We start from the raw sequence: 19,414 nt of genomic DNA on the forward strand, positions 1-19,414 counted from the left end.
ATTCCTGTGGTGTTTGAACAAAACAACAGTCTGCAGGAAAGGCTTTTGAGACAAATTCTCAAACCAATGGGAAGACGTATTCTCTGGAGTAAGTGACTACTAAGGAACCATAAACTACTACTCAAACTAGAATTTAAGACTACTGAAAGTGTAGGAATTTGCAAAATTCAGTTACAGAGGAATTTCATCTTAGCTGAAAACTCTTCATGCCCTCAGTAGAGACAGTCCTAGAGAAATAAGACAGAAATATGATACAGTTCCTTTCTTCACAGCTGCACTGGATTAGAGTTTAACAAGTTAAGCAGCAGTATCCATCACAAAACTTTTATCATCACTATAGTAATGTAATTTATTTGTAAGGCAGCTTCACATTTGTTTTGTAGAACTTGAGGAATGTTAAAATGCTGACATTTTTATTAAAATACTTCTCTTTTATTCCAATAGATCTTACGGTCCTAACACTTATTTATCTTTTTCAAGAACGCTCTAATAGTGTAATAATTATGACCTATGTTCAATTGACTTGTCGACTAATGAGCCTTCTGTAACCCAAGTAAAAATCCCATAAGCTTTGATAAATTGCATAGATGTAATGTCATAGCAACACTCAGTGACTGCTTTTCCAGAGTGAAACATAAGCACTGAGACAAAGATGGGAGGTTAAGTGTCTTCCCTAAAATGTTGTTTTGCAATTGCAAATTAAACAAATGCTCCTCTTCCTTCTCTTTTGGGGGGTGGGGGTAGAGTGGGGGAAACACAAACTATGTTCCAGCCGGAAATCTTCACATCCTAGAGGAAGGTTGGAAGCAACAGGAAACTCTTCACTTAAAAGAGTTCCTATGCTAGCTGGATTCTGCCCTTAACAGGAATGATGCCGGGTTTTTCCATGGATCTTTCAGCACAACCACACCTACAAAATGAGGATACAAGTGTCTCCAAAGCAACAGCATTTCCATGCAAGAGGAAATACAGTTGTTTTAAGATCTTATTAGAGAATATAATACTCCGTATTTTACTTACTGCTTGGAAGACTGTAAGAAATACACACGTGGTTTCAGAAAAGGCATTAAGTTCCATTTCTCACAGAATTACTCTAGATATCTGGAAAGCCATCAGTTCTACAGATAGCTGTTTTCATTACCTTTCTATACGTGTATGAATGAATGTAGGCACATGTAGTTATTTAATTTCTTAGTATATGAATGGTATCAAGGAAATGAGGTACTTTTTGGTTCTTTAGGACTTTAAAAATCTTTCTTCTATAAACAATGCTAAAGAAATGAAATTAATCAATAAAGTACCCAAATTCAGAGAACAGTCACAAAGAGTGTTTTGTCTAAATAGAAATATGACCTGAAAAGTATTGCAAAACCTGGATAATATCCAAATAATATTTTGGAATTAGACACCTGCTCATCACATCAGCTACCTTACAGTATCCTTGTAGACCAGTTCCAGATATTAACAAGCACTTTTTTGGTCAGGGATAATGATACTCAACTACAGAACAAAAATGTTACAACAGATCCCATTTAAAACAACTTCTGTTTTTAAATATTGCTTTCTTTCTGATTTGCAAGATCATATTAACAATAGGAACAATTTGTATGCCCTTTAATAGTAATTCCTTGCTGGCTATTTAGTAGGGAAATATAAATACCAATTATTCTAAAATAAAGCATTTTGAAACCGAGAAACACTTTGATTTGGAATATACTTCAAATATCAGTTTTTAAAAACTGTCTTTCCATTGTTGCCCAGTCACTCTAAAATGGGAGCTTTTCTTTTCCTTTGCTCAGCTATGGCAGGTGCCAGCTCCAGGAGGGAGACATACACCAGAAGTTGGTGCAGCCTTTCTCAGACCCTGAAGACTGGCACTCGCAATACTCCTCCTGAATTTATTATCCTCTTTCGTATAGCTCAGCGGTGACTCATATGCAACAAGCAGAGCTGTGGGCAATCTACAGTGACAATCTCAGGCTTATTTTATTTTCATTGAAGAGTTAAATATGACCACTATCCACATGGCTGATATGTACAAAATGGCCCCAAGGTGCAGCAAGTCTTTGATTTTGTTACTTCCAGCTGAGAATGTAGAGCTATACATACAGAGATACAGAGCCTGAACTCTATATACATAAGCCTTTTGTAAGATCACTTTACTGCAAACATGAAAATTCAGTGTATGCATAAAGAAATATGAAAATTGACAAAAAAACAACTTAGCTTTTCCACATATATTTCCTAGCGCAAACTTTAGCATACAGTAGGGAGCTCTAACTTTGAAATACTAACAAATAACATTGCATTCAAACTATTTCCTGTTATTTGAGGGTGCCTCTTGCTTTTGGTTTTGTTTGTTTGTTGTTTTATTTTTTAATAACAAAATGACAAGGGGGCAATACCAATTATAGAAACAAGGTAACTTGCTCTTAAACGGATTAGCCTGGATGTCAAAACAGTCATATCCTCTCTTACTGAACATCTTTCCAGCAAAGTAAATCCACTTCCTTCTAGACCAAGTGTCATATACAAGTGTGAATATGCAAATATGTACACTTCAATCTACCGACTGGTGTTTGATCAATTTACATAGTCAAGTGGTTCACTCAGACTCTGTGCTTTGAGGTTACATGTCCCAGAATGCACTAAGCTTGTTAGCATTTGGAAAATTAAGTTTAGAAAAATGACTACTTCACAGTTCTTTCCTCTAATTTACTAAAATATTTAGGCATAAGACATTCTACATCTAGATAAGGGGATAAATCAAAGATCAAGACAATGAACTTCAACACCAACCCTTCTTTGCACCTTTCATCTCCTTATCAAAACATGGAGAAGAGATGAGCCTTGAGGGAAGCAAGCCCTCGAGTGAGACAGTACGAGTCTGTTGAAGTATGTAAGGAAACGGCGCTGCAATGATTGCATGTATTTGAGTGTAGCAAAACCCATCCTTCACTAATAAATTAGATCATGATGAACTCAAATAACTTTGCAGAGCAAAACTGGAAGTGCAAGACTAAAATAAGCAGAGACAATTTTAACCAAGAGAACTATCTGGAAATCTGTCCAGACCTCATAGGCTTTTTTTTTTTCCTTTTCTTTTTTTAAACTGAAGTTATGCCAGTAGAAAAAACAGAGGCTAAACCTTCTTCTCTGCTGAAGCACAGCAATCATCTGGGCCTCACCAAAGGCCCATTTCAGATTTTGCACTGTGGTCTCCAGTTCTGGGGAGACTTCAGGCTCCATGTAACTCTGTATTTGACTAAGCTCTCTAATTGAGGGCTGTTCATATATTTAAAGTTAAGCAGGAGCATGCTGCTCAGGGTGGCACCCTGGCCTCTACACAGCTGTGGCACCCAGCCTGCAGAGCACTGATTGTGCTTGGAGAAGTCAGCATCCCATAGGGATAAGGTTAATGCTGCAATTTATTACATAATAATTTGCATTCTCATGGTGTAAAGGTAAACCATGCCATATCCTGGCCAATGCCACAAAGTGGCAGGCATCCTCAGTATGGTTGTTTTTTATGCGTGTGCACATTTGGGATTGGAAATTTATGTTTCATCAGATTTAGTAGAAGGATGACCTTTGCCAGAACATGATGGAAGGGTATGTATGGAATGCAATCTTCAAATTACAATGCCTGTCATAGTTTAGAGTATAATTACTTTACATCAGAGCAAAATATCATAAACTAATCTCCAAATCTTAGTGAGCAATGCTCTTTAGTAAAACGTGTATTTGCAGTAATGATCAACACAGAGAAGCTGTGCAAACAGTTGCGGCAGAAAAAAAAAAGGAACCAGCTGATGCCATATAAATTCTTGTTCATAATTACCTGCAATTATTTCACAAGATAAAGTAATACTTAATAAATTCCTGCAAAAAGAATATATTACATGCTTTTAAAACACTTTTAGACTAAGAATTTCATTCTGTCTGGTAGTCTGCAGGAAATAAGTGACAGTGGGTGAAAGGAAATCTTCACTGGCCTCACTGGGTTTCAGTGGGGAGAGATTTTTTTAAAGAAACACAAACATAACAACTCTTCACCCAACTCCCTACATTTTAAGGCAAAATAAACAAAGTTTAACCCTTAAAACACAGGTTTTCTTTGTTTAACTGAACCCATCTATTTAAAATCTGATGGACATGCAATCATAGCACATTACCCATGCACAGCTCCTCTCTAGTAACCCCAAAAAGTTACAAGCACTGTCCAAACAAATGAGGGCACATCCCTTCTTAGGAAGAATGTGTTTTAGTGACTATTGAAGCTTGATCCCACTGAAATCAAACCTGTGGTGTAAAAAAATTATTTTGCCATCAATCCTGATGGTAATGGGCCCTCACAGACAGATCTGCTGCCGCTGCACAAACAGGGACTGCCCTGCACTGCCTTGCTCCTCACCATGGAGCACCAACTTGCTTCTTCTGCACAATCTCACCAAATGCAGAGATGATTTTCAATTCAAGTCTCACTTGCTATGAAAAAAAGGTGTCTAAAATGAAGCCTAAGAGCCTACTAGTTACTTCAAATAAGGGTCATGGAACAAGTCAGTTACAATCAAATAGTTTTGCACATCTCAAGCAGCAACTGAACCCATGCTGTAATGTGCATTTGTATACCCATAATGTCTAATGACAATGTGGTTCACACTATTTTTTTAGTCTTATATTTCAGCTTTAAAATTGTGACTGTCATTCTGGCACAAAAATGAAACGCACCAAGGCCCAAAATGTGCTGGAGAAAGTTAGTACCAGTTTTCCACAGAGATGTGCACCACAGCCACATCAAGCTCCTCTGCTGTCTTTCCCGAACACTTCTGCCCTGAAAACAACAGACCTAAAAAAGAAAGGACACTAATTGCATCTGCCATTACAGTTGCCCAATGACCCAAAAGGCTTGATGAGATGTTGTGGAAGAGCCTTTTCTGGCTGTAGTTTACAGGAAACCTGAATTGTGCCTGCTTGTCACCCAGTCACCGGCATGTCTCAGACAGTCTGAAAATACCTCCTGTGATTGAGGGGGGCTAAGAGACTGGAATTCAGGATATAGGGTATATGCAAGTTATGCTGTAAAATATGAGGAAGGAACAAAGCCTAAGGCTTACAGCTGCTGTTGGAAGCCACTACCTGTGCAACTGCAGTTGCTTTGCTGTAAAACAACTGAGGAAAAGAAATGATGGTTAGATTTTTTTAACAGAAATCTAGGATGAGATGGAATTAGAATAAAGAGTGTATCTTAATAATTAAGAAAAAATATACTCTCTGTAAGAGATAATTTGTACACCAGAACACACCAGTGGGTGATCACATGCAAGTCTGAGCTTCTCCTGACTGTGGAGGGGCCCCATCAGCACCTGGCTGACAGGAGGGAAGGAGGGTGGCTGGAGGTGAGCAGAAAATCCTGAGAAATTCTTTGTAGACATTACAGGAAGATTTAGCACAAAGGTACGGTATGAACCAACTTATGAAAAAACAACAAGGTCTGCAATTATCCCTGCTGTCGAGCCATGCAAAAATCCTGCCAAAAAAAAAGAGAAAAAAATCTAACTAAATATGGATATATAAGAAATAAAATTACACATATGTATTTAAATACACTGCTCTGTGTATATACATTTTATATTTCTATGTGTGTATAAATACAGTGTTGAGTATTTTAACAGAAGTGAGCACAAATTAATTTAAATTAATCTTTGAACATACTGGAGAGCCAGCACAGTAATTAACTGTGTTATTTATTAATTACTATAACCATACCAACTGTCCTTTCTCTTAATCGCTCCAATAAAAACAATTCATCTCTAATCCACTACAGCTGCAGAAAATTTTAAGAAATGTTACATAAGGTAATAAAATAGCTCCAGTTTTAGGTCTGCAGGGTCCATTTCTGGCCTTCAATTATTCGTGTCGGATTATAATCTTCAGTGAGGAGTCTGATGTTATTTCAACAACCCAATACCTCCCTGGCACATGTGAGCACACAAAGAGGGTTTTTTTTTTTTAATTACACAGCAATATAGCCTGAATAGGAGGTCGGTCACTGAACAAGCTAAATCTGCATGAAGAAGAAAGACCAAAAGAGCGTGGGGAGAGAGAGGATGTCGTGAGCAGTATCAAAAAAAATGAAAATGGAGCTATAAAAAGAAGAAGTATCATAGTAATGTATCTTAATTTAAAAGGTTTCTTTTAGTATTTGCTGGCAGTTTCTTTTCATCCGTGCTACTAGCTCCCTGTGTTATTCTAGTGCAGTCAGTAACTTGAGTGGGCATGAAATAGAGAATTTCTAATAGTTTAGATCAACATAGGATATAAACCACAACTGAAATGCATTTCCATGTGCTAAATTCAGCAATGACTATTGTAATCCAGTTGCTCATACAGCATACAGTGACGACAGAGGTGGTAGGCATGAAGAATACAGAGCAAAAAGGAAGGCAGAAATACAGGTATTCAGACTGCAGCTCACCAAATTTACTTACGTTTTGCTAGTATATTGAAAAATACTTCTTTGTGCTTCACAGGAAGATACACATTTTGAAGGTGATTAGTCATAACAAGTTATTAATTTCATTTTTTGTTTTAAATGCCTATAATTTTCTCACCCTGACACCTGCTGATTTCATGGCCTGCCTTTTCCCATCAAAGCCCCTTCTTGGCTCTCCACACGAGGAAATCTCATTTATCAAAATTCTGTTAGCGTAAGGGGAAGGGCTATGCTGAGCTGAGCCATGGCCTTCATTAAACATGCAGAACATAAACTGCTGACACTAAGCACAGTCAACTTGCAGTATGGCAAAGGAGGGTGAAAAAAACGGGGAAAAAAAAAAAAAAAAGAAGCAACGAGACAGAAGGAATGGTGAGATGGGAATAAAAGCCACAGTTTTGCAAAGCATCTAAGACATACTGGAGTCAGGGAGAATTAATCAGAGACCTGAAGTTAAGCATGTGCTTAACTTCACCAAACAGAAATAGATCACTAAATTATGAATGGAACAATCTATTTCTGTTCCCAGGAACACGGACACTTTGTTCTCCAAACCATTCCCTCAGGGAAGAAAAAGGTGAGGGGGTAAAACAGTAACAAAATTGGAAAAAAACAATTCCTTCTTCAACATAAAATGCTGGTTCAGATAAAGGTACTACATGTTACGTTTAATATAACAAGATTAACAAGATTGGTATCCATCATCTAGGTTCCATGAGAGAGAAAAGAGCACCTGCTGTTATGGTCACTAATTCCAACAGTGTACCAAAGGTGGGTGCTCTGAACAGGAATTAAGAAAAAATTGTAAATTTGGAAGAGGCAAGCATGAGAACAGAAATGCATTGAAAATCAACATTAGGGTTGGGAGGCAACAAAATGGCTTTTTAAATTCTCGCTTCAATTACTGTTCTTGATTTTTTACACCCTTAATTCTCAAAGATAGCTGTGTAATGCTGCCTACAATAGAAACTTGCATTTAATAGGCACGAAGCAGAAGGTGTGTAGCTTTTTCCTCTGATCACAAGGAAGAAGCACTTTGCTGTAAGAGAGATCCACAATGACTCACTGCAGGGAGGAATCAAATGCATCACTGGCACATGCAAGCCTTTTTTATTATTATTGTACCAACTGAAAACACATTATAACTTACAGCGTTAGGAAAAAAAAAAAAGTTAAACCTTCTAGTCCTATAAAAATACATAATATCTCAATCATATATGCCTGCAGTCATGCAGTTCCAGCTGAGGCTAAGGCAGATGCAAGGGGGGGTGGGGATGGAAAGTCAGCATTTCCTCTGTAAGCTTTTATCGGTATTTACAAATAAACTAAGAATCACTCCAAGTTGAAACTGTCTTAATACAAAAACAAATAACTTTCCATCCACTTTCAAACAGCAGCTAAAGGCTATTTTAATATTAATTATCTGAAAACTAATATCATATTAACATCCTTTGACACCTCTTTAAAAAGTTCTTCAAAGTTAATCTGGAATTAAAAGTACTATAAAATTAATAGCCAGATTCTGCTACCCTTTGTCATACTGATAATCATCATATTCCAGAAAAAAATAATTAAGCTCTGATCAATTAATTCTTAACATAATATTAATTTTTCTTCCATATTCCAGGGTTCTAGACATGTAGCTTACACAGAAGAGAGCAGAAAGTAGACACACACTTGTGGCTATGGAGCATGCACATTGATCATTCCCCAGAAGTAATTTCTAAAGGTCTTTTAAACAAACACTATATAAATTTAAAAGAAATCAAAACCTGCTTTCCTAGTGGAAAAGCTCTAATAATATTGTTTTTTGTAACCAGGATGGCTCAATTCTTCCACCTTCTCTTTGGAATTGTAAACAGTGCAGTATTTTCAGCTTTTTTAGCTTTACTGTAGTCAACAAGATGCTGCAGCCTGCCATATAAAGCTGCACACCACATGGCACCATTCAACAGTATATCTAGGTCAGCTTGCATTTTTAATGCGCTCCATTAGCTTTCCCTTGCTCACTGTATCAAGTTTGAACTTCTCCTTCTCACGTTCAAACCTCTGTATCACTAAGCCAGGTAACACACAGGATAGGATCCTAAAAGCGTTATGAACATCTTCAACATTTGTTCCACCAAAGACACCAGTTTTAATCTTAATTAATTTGCTTCATTTCATGCCACTTCAAAGATCAGCATCCCCAAATCTCTCCTTCAAGATCCTTTTCCACAACACTGTTCGTAAAAACAAAACAAAACAAAAAAGGGTTTACTTAAAAAAAAGAAAGTTTTAGCTAAAAAGAATTCCTTCCCTTGCTAATATTTGGGGTGGCTTAACAACTTTGACCATGGCAGTATTCTGCACACATGACAGCTAAAAAACTACAAGTTAATAAGCATATAAACAGCCATACCTTCATTACTGTAAAGCTTTTGCCTGCAATCATATGTGCTATAGTGATATTTAGTTACTTAGATGCAACAAAAGCCAGTTTTGCATTATTCACTTCATTGCTTTCTTTCATAAACAGCAGTTAACACATTTCTCAAAGGACATTTATTATTTTTTAAATTACTATGTATTCTAACCACTCTTCCCACAAGTGTTCCTAAGGTGTACATCCCTCCATCAGAGCACAGCCCTTGCACAAGGACTGAGGTTGTAAAACCACTCTAGATACACATTACATTTACAAGGTAATCGGTACATCAGTTCTGACACAAGAAATAACACTGTGAGGAAGTTTCACAGGAGGCTCAGGGAGATTCAAATAGATCTTGATAAAGGGAGGAAAAATCAGCCAGTGGAATGAAAACAGACAGTCACGTTAAATTGAACAGTACAAATGATGCTTATTTTGCTTCAGATTGGAATATTAAGGCAAGTTTTACTAAAGCAACTGTAAATCTGTCTGCTCTCTATTTCAGGTAGCGGTAAGGATTCTGTAGTAAAATCACAAAACCCATAGAAAGATTATTACAGTAGAAATATGTCACAATTGTTTACATGCATATAATAGTAAACAATTTAAAGCACTGCAACAGTATGAAAACAGTGACAAAGCTATCTATGATCTTGATCTTCCTATATAAGAAAAATTATTAAGACCCAGTATAATTAACTGTTCACCAAGAAAATAAAAAGAAATGACCTTGAAAAACATGATTTCCCAGTATCTTTCAAAGTCAATACAATTATCCATCAAAATCCCAATTCACTAGAAAACCCTGCCTCACAAGAAGAAAATTCTAAAAAATGTACAATGATATAAAGCTTCAAAGTTACAAAACTTATGTTTTTTGTAAAAAGTAAAAAGCCCAAGATTCTGCATTATTATAATTGTTTCTTCCTCTTTGAAATCCCAGGCATGTCAACAGTCCTTTGTTGAGCAAAGCACAACTCCAAAGCATGAGACACACCTGACCATGTCTCAGGAAAAAAGGGGAAATTAAAACCTTAAAGCACAAATGTCTACTCAACAACTTTCTCTCATTCACCTTTGCAAATTCTGTTCTTCAAACCTAGCACTTGTTTTAACAAGTCATCTAGGCAATTGGGGAAGCAGCCACATAGCAGATATCTGAATCTTTTTATGTACATGTATTTAATACTGTTAAAATAAAATGTTATATAGAAAAAAGCAAATTAACAGTAGTTAAAAAAAAAAAAAAAAGTGGTTTCTTTGTTGTTGTTTTTTAAGTCACAATAAGAACTGGAACATGCTTCCTGTAGCAAGGTGGGGTTGGTTGCTGGAGGGAGCAGTTCCGGTCCCACCAGTTGTGCAATCAGGTAGAATTTACAGAAGAAAAAGAAATCTGGTCTAACCTGCTCTCCTAATCAAGAACAGCAAAATATTTGCAAATCCTCTGTCCTGCCCTCTTCCCACCCCCAAACAAAGAGACCACCTGCCTCAACATTTATTTAAAATTTGCAGGTATTTACAAGCAAACATTGTGTTCTGAATGTTAGATGACTTCTTGGTAAATCTGATACTCTCTCAAAGTTCAAACCAGCAGCATAAATCAAAGCGGCCACACAGAACTGCAAAGGACCCGCCGTATCAGGCAAGCATCATCTGGTTACTCGTTGCCAGGAGGCAGCTGAGAGGGAGGACCCTGAGCAGCACACCCAGAGGCAGGCAGCCAGCCCAGCCACAACCAGACTCAGGCTGCCTAAGCACACCCACCAGTGAAAATTGTAGAGAGTAACAGAAGGGAGACAAAGAAAACAAATTATCTTTTTTTTTTGGTGGTAACTTTTATTGCTGCACTGTACTGACTGATGTGAAATGGTGGGTTCAGTCAAACCCTCAAGGTGATGCATGTGCCCACCATGAAAGCAGTACCAACTCTGCATTCTTTTGGAATTTCTACAGTTTGGGAAGGGCAAATCACACTACCGACTGTCTCTTCAAAAAAGCTGCAGGGGGAATTAAATAGGGACTGCTGCTGCTGCCGCCACAAGAGCTGGGCAGTTCAAGGTTGCAGCAGTTCATTTCAACAAAGTGGCAACCTAAATCAGCACAGAACTGACCGAAGAGGGATACTCAGCAATCAGAAAAGCAAAAGCAGTTGCCAAGCTTTCTAACTTACAGATGGCACTTCAGCAAAAGCTGAACAGTTGCCTCGAATCACATATGCAACCCTTTCTGAAATCCACATGCTGATTTCTGCCCCCTGGTACTCTCAGAAAGGCGGTGAGAGCTTTAAACTTGTATCAAAACCCAAAGTATGGCCCCATCCACACCCTGATAACATAAACTGCAGTACTGGAGATGAAGGCTGTTTATCATGTTTATGTATATCCGTAAAATAGATACAATGTGGGAAGAAAACCAGTGGTTTACATGTTTATAGCACTAATCCCAGTGGATTGAAGGGCACTGGACAAACCAAGCAACAGCAATGTTCAAGGGTGCTGAGGAGGGCATGATGCTCCCCAGCAGTGCTCACACCAGCTTGCCACAGCCCTCCAAGCTGTAAAGCTCTGTAAAACAAATGTTACCTCATACCCATGCAGACTGCCTAAGTCTAACCCTGAGGCCATCAGTATTTATTCTGAAAGCATCTTGAGATGCTTCACACAAAAATCAGCCTTACACGTGTACTATCACTAGTTTAGGTCACTGGCAAGAGAAGAAACAAGGGAGTATTCAAGAAAGCCTGACATGCTGTACCACACAGGGACACATTGCTACAGGAGACAATTCCTTCCTAAGGCCTTGTCCCTCCTGAGACTAAAGTCCAGGAGCGTAGGCTACAGGGCACAAGCAGGAAAGAAGCAATTCTTACTATGCTGTGTATTCAGTGTGCCTTGGCATTCTCACATCTGGGGGGTCTCAGCTAACATATTACTTTTTTTTTCTATGTGTAATTTTCTCTTTTCTTCATGCAAGATTGCTTTGGAATTGCCCAGATCCACCTCCACTGCACCTGGAGGCATTAGGACATCTAAGAAACCCTCACTTTTTTACATCCACAGATCTTTAAAATCCTCTCTGTATGAGCAGAGGGAGTGCACTGTGAAGAGTGGGGCAGCACAAGGGGTGCAGTTTGAGGCATCTCTCTCTTACTCTGATTTCACCCTCCATACTCTAGGTGGTTAGGTACACTTCCCTACAGCTCACAGCACTCAGGACAAAGTTGGACCACAATCAGGACTGTACATTGGATGGAGAGGAACTTAAGGCTCTAAACCTCCTTGTGTGCATCTTAATGTCTGTAAAACTAATTGGGGGAAAAATCCCACAGAGATCTTATTTGAAACTGAACTTAAAAAACATTAAGAACTATTGATTATGTAGGTGAAACTTCTAAAACATCATCACAGTTGCTCTGTCTTGTGTGGTCTTGGATTGTCCCAAGTAATATAGCAGTGTCATGCATAGGTCCAGGTAGAAACATGTCCAAGTTGCAGTTACTTAGTCATAACTATTTCAAAACACTTCGGCACATCTTTAAGAGTATCTTGTTCCCTACTATAATGCCATTCTCTACTCTTGAAAAATCCAGCACAGAGGGCTCTGAGTGGACTTCAGCAATCCTAAAACACAGTTTTAAAAATGACTCAAAGAAAGAAGATTGGAAAATCCTTTTAGTTATCTGAATACCTCAGGTTAAACAACTCCACAAAGAAAAAAACACCAGAACTGAAGAACACATGTAATCCTAACTCTGCTCCAGAAGTTACTGGAGGCTAATATGAATATCTGTTCTTTCTAAGCTGAAATAAATTTAAAAAAACCACGTATTTAAAACCTCCAGATTCCTACCTAAATCAACAGTGCACAGACAGATGTAAATGAGAACCCATTTCTCTGGATTTTCCCATATACTAAGCACACACACAGACACTCGAAGTGTCTACATTCACGACAGAGATAATTCAGTCACTTGAAAACATCCTCTTCTGAGAAGGATTAATTTGCTTTAAAACAACTTAATTTGGCTTTGAGATGCAACTTTTATTAGCAACCACCAGATGGCAGAAGCAGAGGCTGCTTAGCATCTTCAACAAAAGAAAGCTGTCTTAAACAAGACGTGCGTTAAAAGAAAACAATATTTAATGCCTACTTTTTTTTCTCCTTCAATGACTTATTTTCTCCTTATTTCGAAGGAGCAGGTACTATTTTGTTGCAAATGAGCTAATACAAATTTAAAAAAAAAAAAAAAAGTTCCTGTGTTACAGATACCGCTAGAAAAACCGTTTCCCTCTAGATCTGCACAGTCATAACTCATAGTCAGCCACCAAACGTATTCTCTTTGGTGACCTATCCTTCAAACCAGGAAGCTGACACACAGCTACAATGTATAGCTGAATTTCCCCTTGGGTTTTGAACTTCTACTATCTAGGACTGTAAAAATAAGTGGGCTTCAGAAGATGCACTGTGATGTGCTGTTGCAATACAGCAGTGTTTGCAAGGTGGAGGAAAGCACACACACACATAAAGAAATCTTAATAAACTCGAGTAGAAGTAGTACGGTTGGGAGGAAAATAAAGGTTTTTTAGTCCTTAAGACCATGTATCCTGTATTAGAGACAGAGCATTTTAAAAAGCATTCTAGCGGCACATACCTAAAAAGACTTAAGAACAGACTTTCTCAACAACTCCCAGTTACTAAATCATGGAGACGAGGTCATCACTTTATGTTGTGTCACAAAACAAAAACACAGCTAACTCCATGCACAATGCTGAAAGCTCTATCGCGCAGACACAGCCACATCAGAAATTCCACCCTTGCTGCATTTCCTTAATAGAGCTGTGCCTCCATTACGCGGGCTTCTTGATCAAAGAGAAAGCTTTTCTCCTGTATTTGTCTTCCGCAAAGGAAATGTAAAATCACTCCTACAGTGAACACATTCACGGGGAATGAGAGTTTCTTTCCTCAACCTTAGCAGCATAGTCCCAAAAACGAACAGGTGAAGCTTGCTCCGACTTCAAGACAGCATGAAATGCAGTTACATAGATAATTCAGCCTCTGCACATTAGCAAGCACACTGCTTGCAAAATATGAAAGGCTTTCTTCCCTGTCCCATTTTTAAATGACACCTGCAAATCACTAATCCAGTTGCCATTTATTTCCATATGTCAAATTACAATCTTAACTTCTACAAAGCAACATAATAGCAATGATTAAGCCAATTACATCACAACACAGCTTAAAATGACACACAATGGAAGGATTAAAGCTCACTACCAAATAAGAGAGTCCTGTTCTTGGTGGAGCTCCCCCACTGTGGGAACATAAGTGTCTCTTTTCCTGTTGCACAAAGTTGTGAGCCTTCTGACATGTAGCTGCTGGACTGCCATTAACAAACTTATTTATATTAATGCTGCACTAAGCTGGGATCACTGCACCTCAGCATTAACTGCGGTAGGCGGGCTCTGTGGCCGTCTCTGCAAACAGAGCTTATGGCATTTTACACGTCCACAGACACGTTGAGACACGTGGACGAGGTGATCTCACCTGCTTAACTGAATGAGCCTCCTCTACCCTACGCTATTTGGGTCAGGTAGATGCTGACAGTAATAGCCTTCGGGAAAGTGAGCGAAAGGACAGTAACCGAGCACAAATATTTAAGAAGTCAAGCACCTCATCCTCCAGATAGGGCCAGACACCATTTGTAGCCTGTCTGGAGTATGTGCTACCACATTGTACACCATAGTTCCAACTGATGCCACCATGAGGCTCCTACAACAATAAAATACGGGTTAAATCTTTATATAATAACCAATCTTTCAGACTAAGATTTTCAATTCTACCTCAGGGACTGAAACGTTCTAATGGAAATTGAGCACCTTAATCTCTTAGGAGGATTTAAAAAAATCACAACACTGTTATTGTTATTTCTTCATTGCCTTGGTGTTTAAACCAGCATCATTCAAAACAGTTAAACCTTTTACCTTTCATTTCTGCTCTGTGCATCTTATTCTTTCATTTTTTCTTTTTCACATCTTTGAATCCCTCCTAATTTTCTCTACCATCTGGGAACACTGGTCCCATCTGCTAAAATGTATCTTCCTATTCCAGCTAAAATAAACACAAAACAAATTGTTACTGCTAGCATTTTACGTGTCATCATTAGGCTTTAATAAGATTAACAGAACTGAAGGAGTTTCCAATTTTGAAATACATTCTTGTGTGTTGACTGCAGACTGGAGAAGATACCACTCCATCTATTCACCCTTACTCTACATTAGTTTCTTGACAACTACAGTCTTGAAGAAATTTATTATAAGTGTATATTTATACTCAGCAGAAGTGGAACAAACCAGGCATAACTTAAATCTGTCCCAGATCACCTATCAGCTGTCCCAGATCTACCAACTGTTTGTTAGGTGGTCATTTCACATCTCTCCATACACAACCATACATGTATCACAACCTTTCTAAATATTGAAACAGAAGAACCAGTCAAAAGTTGTATGTTTTGTTTTTTTCTTTTCCTTAAGAAGCAAACATGCATGCAAAACCACACAAAAATGCATGGGTAAATTAAACATCTTGAAGCACACTAACAGCTTCCTCCTTCTGTAGCATTAGATGTTAAAAAAGCTGAATGGTTTTGCTTCCTACTGTTCAATGAAAGGAAAGGTCTAGACAGCAATGCTGTCAAATCTTTGCATCTTCATACTTGTCAAATAACAACTGCCTTTAAACTGATTGAAAAAATGCTTACATTTTCATTGAAGAGTGCTAGTCTCATATGCACAATTTTTTTTAAAAAAAAGTTCCTATCAAAATGCCATTTTTACTCCAATAAATGCCTTATATTTTACCTTTGTTTTGGGAAGACTGTTTTCTTATTAATAAGGTGAGGTGGAGGGAACATTTTGAAGAACTATTGCTAATGGTCTGCAATTTGCACTGTTCTGTACTTACAGAACAGAGACAACATTTGGCGCTTTAAGGTGTCTCTTTCCCGGGAATTCTGTCAGTGCGAAACAATGGCTTCTGGTTTAATTTTATTTTCTAAAATAAGAATTATTTTGTCCAAATCAATATGCATATCTTGCATCAAAAGCATCCTGTAGCTGATCTCGACACGCCATTAAAGACTCAACTATTCAAGGGACAGACTGTATCAGCCAGATCTTCACTTCACCAATGATAACCGCAGTGAAGCTGAACAATATACTGCCATCTCGTTCTGAGCACTTCCCTGGACAACAGCCCCATTTGCTGCCAGTATGCATATATACCATAAGACTAAAATAATGGAGAATTTAAGACCAATAGATAACACTGTAAACTCTTTTAACAGTCTAGAAACACCCTTTTTTAAAAACAGTATTCTAGTATCTACAGGCAACATAGTCTGTCAACAAGCCTACAACTAAGTGGTGTCTAAGGATACATGGAATGGATATAGTCAAAAGAAGAGTCACCCACTGTAGCAAATTATGCTTCTGCTTAGGCATACAGAGGGGTCCTACAGTATTTCAAACTGAGACACGTGCTACACCCAAAACCATTGAAATAGCTCCCCCACCAGTCTCCAATACACCTGGAGGGAAATTCAGACTAAAAGCTGATATCAAGGAAAGCATGACACCATGCAAACTCTCAACCTTACATTCTTCTCAACGATGTTATCTGGTATTCGCCATACCAACTAATCTTATAATTTATAAGATTATTTTTCATTTGAATAATTGTACTTAAACAAACTCTTCATGGGCATATCAACTCATTTGTTAATGCAACACAGACACTAACATTTATTTGTCATTGAGACAGACAGTAAAGGAAGCACTTCTTAAGGGAGAGGAGGAAAGAAAGTGCTTTCACAGCATGCCTTAATAGACAGCTAAGATAAATTCTGGAATTAACAAATTTGGGATGACACATTTATTTATTTATTGATACAAAGTACACGACACTCCTAGAAATATAGAGTTCACTATAAAATGTAAAACTATTGTATTAAGAGAGCAAAAAGACCCTGTTCTGCAGCTCAATCTTACAGAAAAGTTGCTTGGGACTCCGTAGGGCAATGTTAAGATTTGGTGACGGTTCTGATTTTGGTTTATAAAACTTATGCTTAGTAACAGAAAATTCTTTAAACTTTTGGTAATAAAAAGGAGTTTCAAAAGATGGCCATCCAGTTGACTCCAAAACTGAAAAACACCTTGCAAGTCCAGCCAAAAACTAAGAAGCCTCTTCCGCAGTGAGAGTGAGTTGTGAGAGTGATGGCCTACAATAATCTTCAGTAATATTTCTGCTTACCCACCTACTCTGAAGGATTATGGAGATGAGTTCACAAGAGCTGACCCTCCAGGTTTATTAAATATTAAATGAATATTCTGTATGCATGCTGGGTATTAAATAAAAACGAGAAAATAGTGCAGAATACCATATGTTAAATACTTCAAATACTGGAATAGCTCTGTTTGTTTTTTAATAATTTATTTAAATCACTTTATCACATATCAACATAAAAAGCTACAATACGGACACAATGTAAATGCTGGCATAATGAATATTTTAGGTGCTTTTCAAGCTTTTAAAAAAATGTTGGTTAGCTTTGTTTATTACATTGTATATAAACCTGGAGAACTTATTTAATATTTTTGTTATTTCTTTTTTACCTTGATAGTAATAGCACTGCTATTTTCTCACCTGCAGTAGTATCACAGCATGTAGGCCTTCAGCAGCAGGAAACTCTCTTCATTGTCATGATTCAGCCTACTGTTTCTACAACTACCTTTTTCCCCTCCCCATCCACTGTCTTCCTAGCTAACTGGATATAGCCTACACACAATCTGCCCTGCTTAAAATCATCTGCTGTTAGCATTCAATTAAAACTGTGGTCACCATCATAATGCTCACTGGTCAAAGCAACTTGAGCAATAACTAGGTTACAGCCCATCCATTTAGCAGAGCAAGTCTAAAGTGGTCTCTCCAACACACATACTGTGTGCCATATATTGATCTACAATTGAACACAGGGTGATGCAGCTGTTCAACGGACTACTTTGCATTGTGAAAAAGGACCATGAACAAAGTAGCTTTACTCAGCAGACTGCAAAGCAGATAACAATTACAATTTTTGAGCTGCGACATCTATGGACCAAGAACAAATCCAGCATTTGGCCAAGTCCAATCTTAAGAGTTAATACAAAGCTGATGTTCCATATTTCCACATGGGCTTCTGCAAGTCAAATTTGCTCACAGGTTTTATACCGAATAACAGGATTAAGACAGTCTGTGTGTGTGTCATACCACACAGAAGGATAAGTTTCTGAATGGAGGGATGTAAGTCACAGGATCCTCAATTCTCAGGTTGAAAATTGTCATCTTCTGTGACATCACATCCAACAATTTAAATTGATGGGACCTATACAACAAAACTGCATCAAACTACACACCTTGTGTCCAAATGTAGCATCCTCGGAGGCCAAGACTTCAACCTGAAATTATAAGGAGAAAGACTATTTCAAATTTAGCCACCGTCAAGAAACGCTCTCCTGAGCAAGAGATGTCCAAACAAAGAGATCTGTAAATGAAGGTGTCATTCTGGGTCAACCCCAGGAAACCTACATAAGATAGGACATGTTGAACTAACATATGATGACAGAAATCCTCAAGAAAGGTAACTCAGAAAGCGTTCCGCATGACCCAAACAACTTTCCTCAACCTAAATGACATAAAGGGTATCTGTCAGCATCCCAAAATTTACTGTACTACATCTGGAACATTGTTCTGCATATGGAGTTTCAGCTACACCCAAAAGCTGCCTGGAAACAGCCAGAATCATCTGCCACAACTCTCTGTAAAAAAAAAGACTGGAAATGTCTGAGCTCTTCCCCTTCCCTTCTAACAAGCTGAGTACTCCTGCACCAGCACTAGACAGAACTGCACTAATGGGAAACTTTGCAGCAGAGGCCTTGCTTGTAGGCTCCTGTCCTACCTTGAGCACAGCAAATTATTTGAAAACCACAGAATTCAGGGAACACAAAATCCCCAGGCAAAGGCCTTGAGTAGCCAGCTGCAAGATACAATGAATGTTTGAAAGCTTGAGGAAAGCAAGCTGCTAGGTCATCTAGTGGTGCTCCAAACCAGACTCTTTGCTGGTTGCCACATATTGGACAGCTCTTAAGAGCTGATCCACACTGATCTGGGACAAGAGGCAACAGACACAGAAAAGCAGGCGTGCCGATTTTTCATTAGAATCCTTAAAAACACTTCACACATCAGCACCTTTCACCTGAGAATCTCAGTGCTTTTATGAATTCTAATTAATTAAGCTTCCCAATACACCAGTGAAGTAGGAAATGTCATCATCCCTATATACAGACAGAAGAGTGAGGCAGAAGGAGGCTAAATAATTTCTCAGTAGTCATGTGCCAAAAGAATCCCAGATTTCTACTTCCAGGCTCACAGTTCAACAACTAGGAAATTCTCTATTTCTGATTTACATACTTTTA

General features: G+C 38.1%; 1 protein-coding gene across 1 annotated transcript in view; it reads right to left on the reverse strand.

The window, feature by feature from the left end:
• The window catches only part of ARID1B (AT rich interactive domain 1B (SWI1-like)), a 304,313-nt gene that overhangs the window by 132,437 nt on the left and 152,462 nt on the right, over positions 1-19,414 (reverse strand). Inside the window, 1 exon segment of the mRNA XM_009997342.1 lies at positions 18,356-18,397. Within this exon segment, the coding sequence (XP_009995644.1) occupies positions 18,356-18,397 (42 nt within the window).

Source organism: Chaetura pelagica, unplaced genomic scaffold (genome assembly GCF_000747805.2).
Source record: "Chaetura pelagica isolate M959 unplaced genomic scaffold, ChaPel_1.0 scaffold315, whole genome shotgun sequence".
NCBI classification, from domain to species: domain Eukaryota; kingdom Metazoa; phylum Chordata; class Aves; order Apodiformes; family Apodidae; genus Chaetura; species Chaetura pelagica.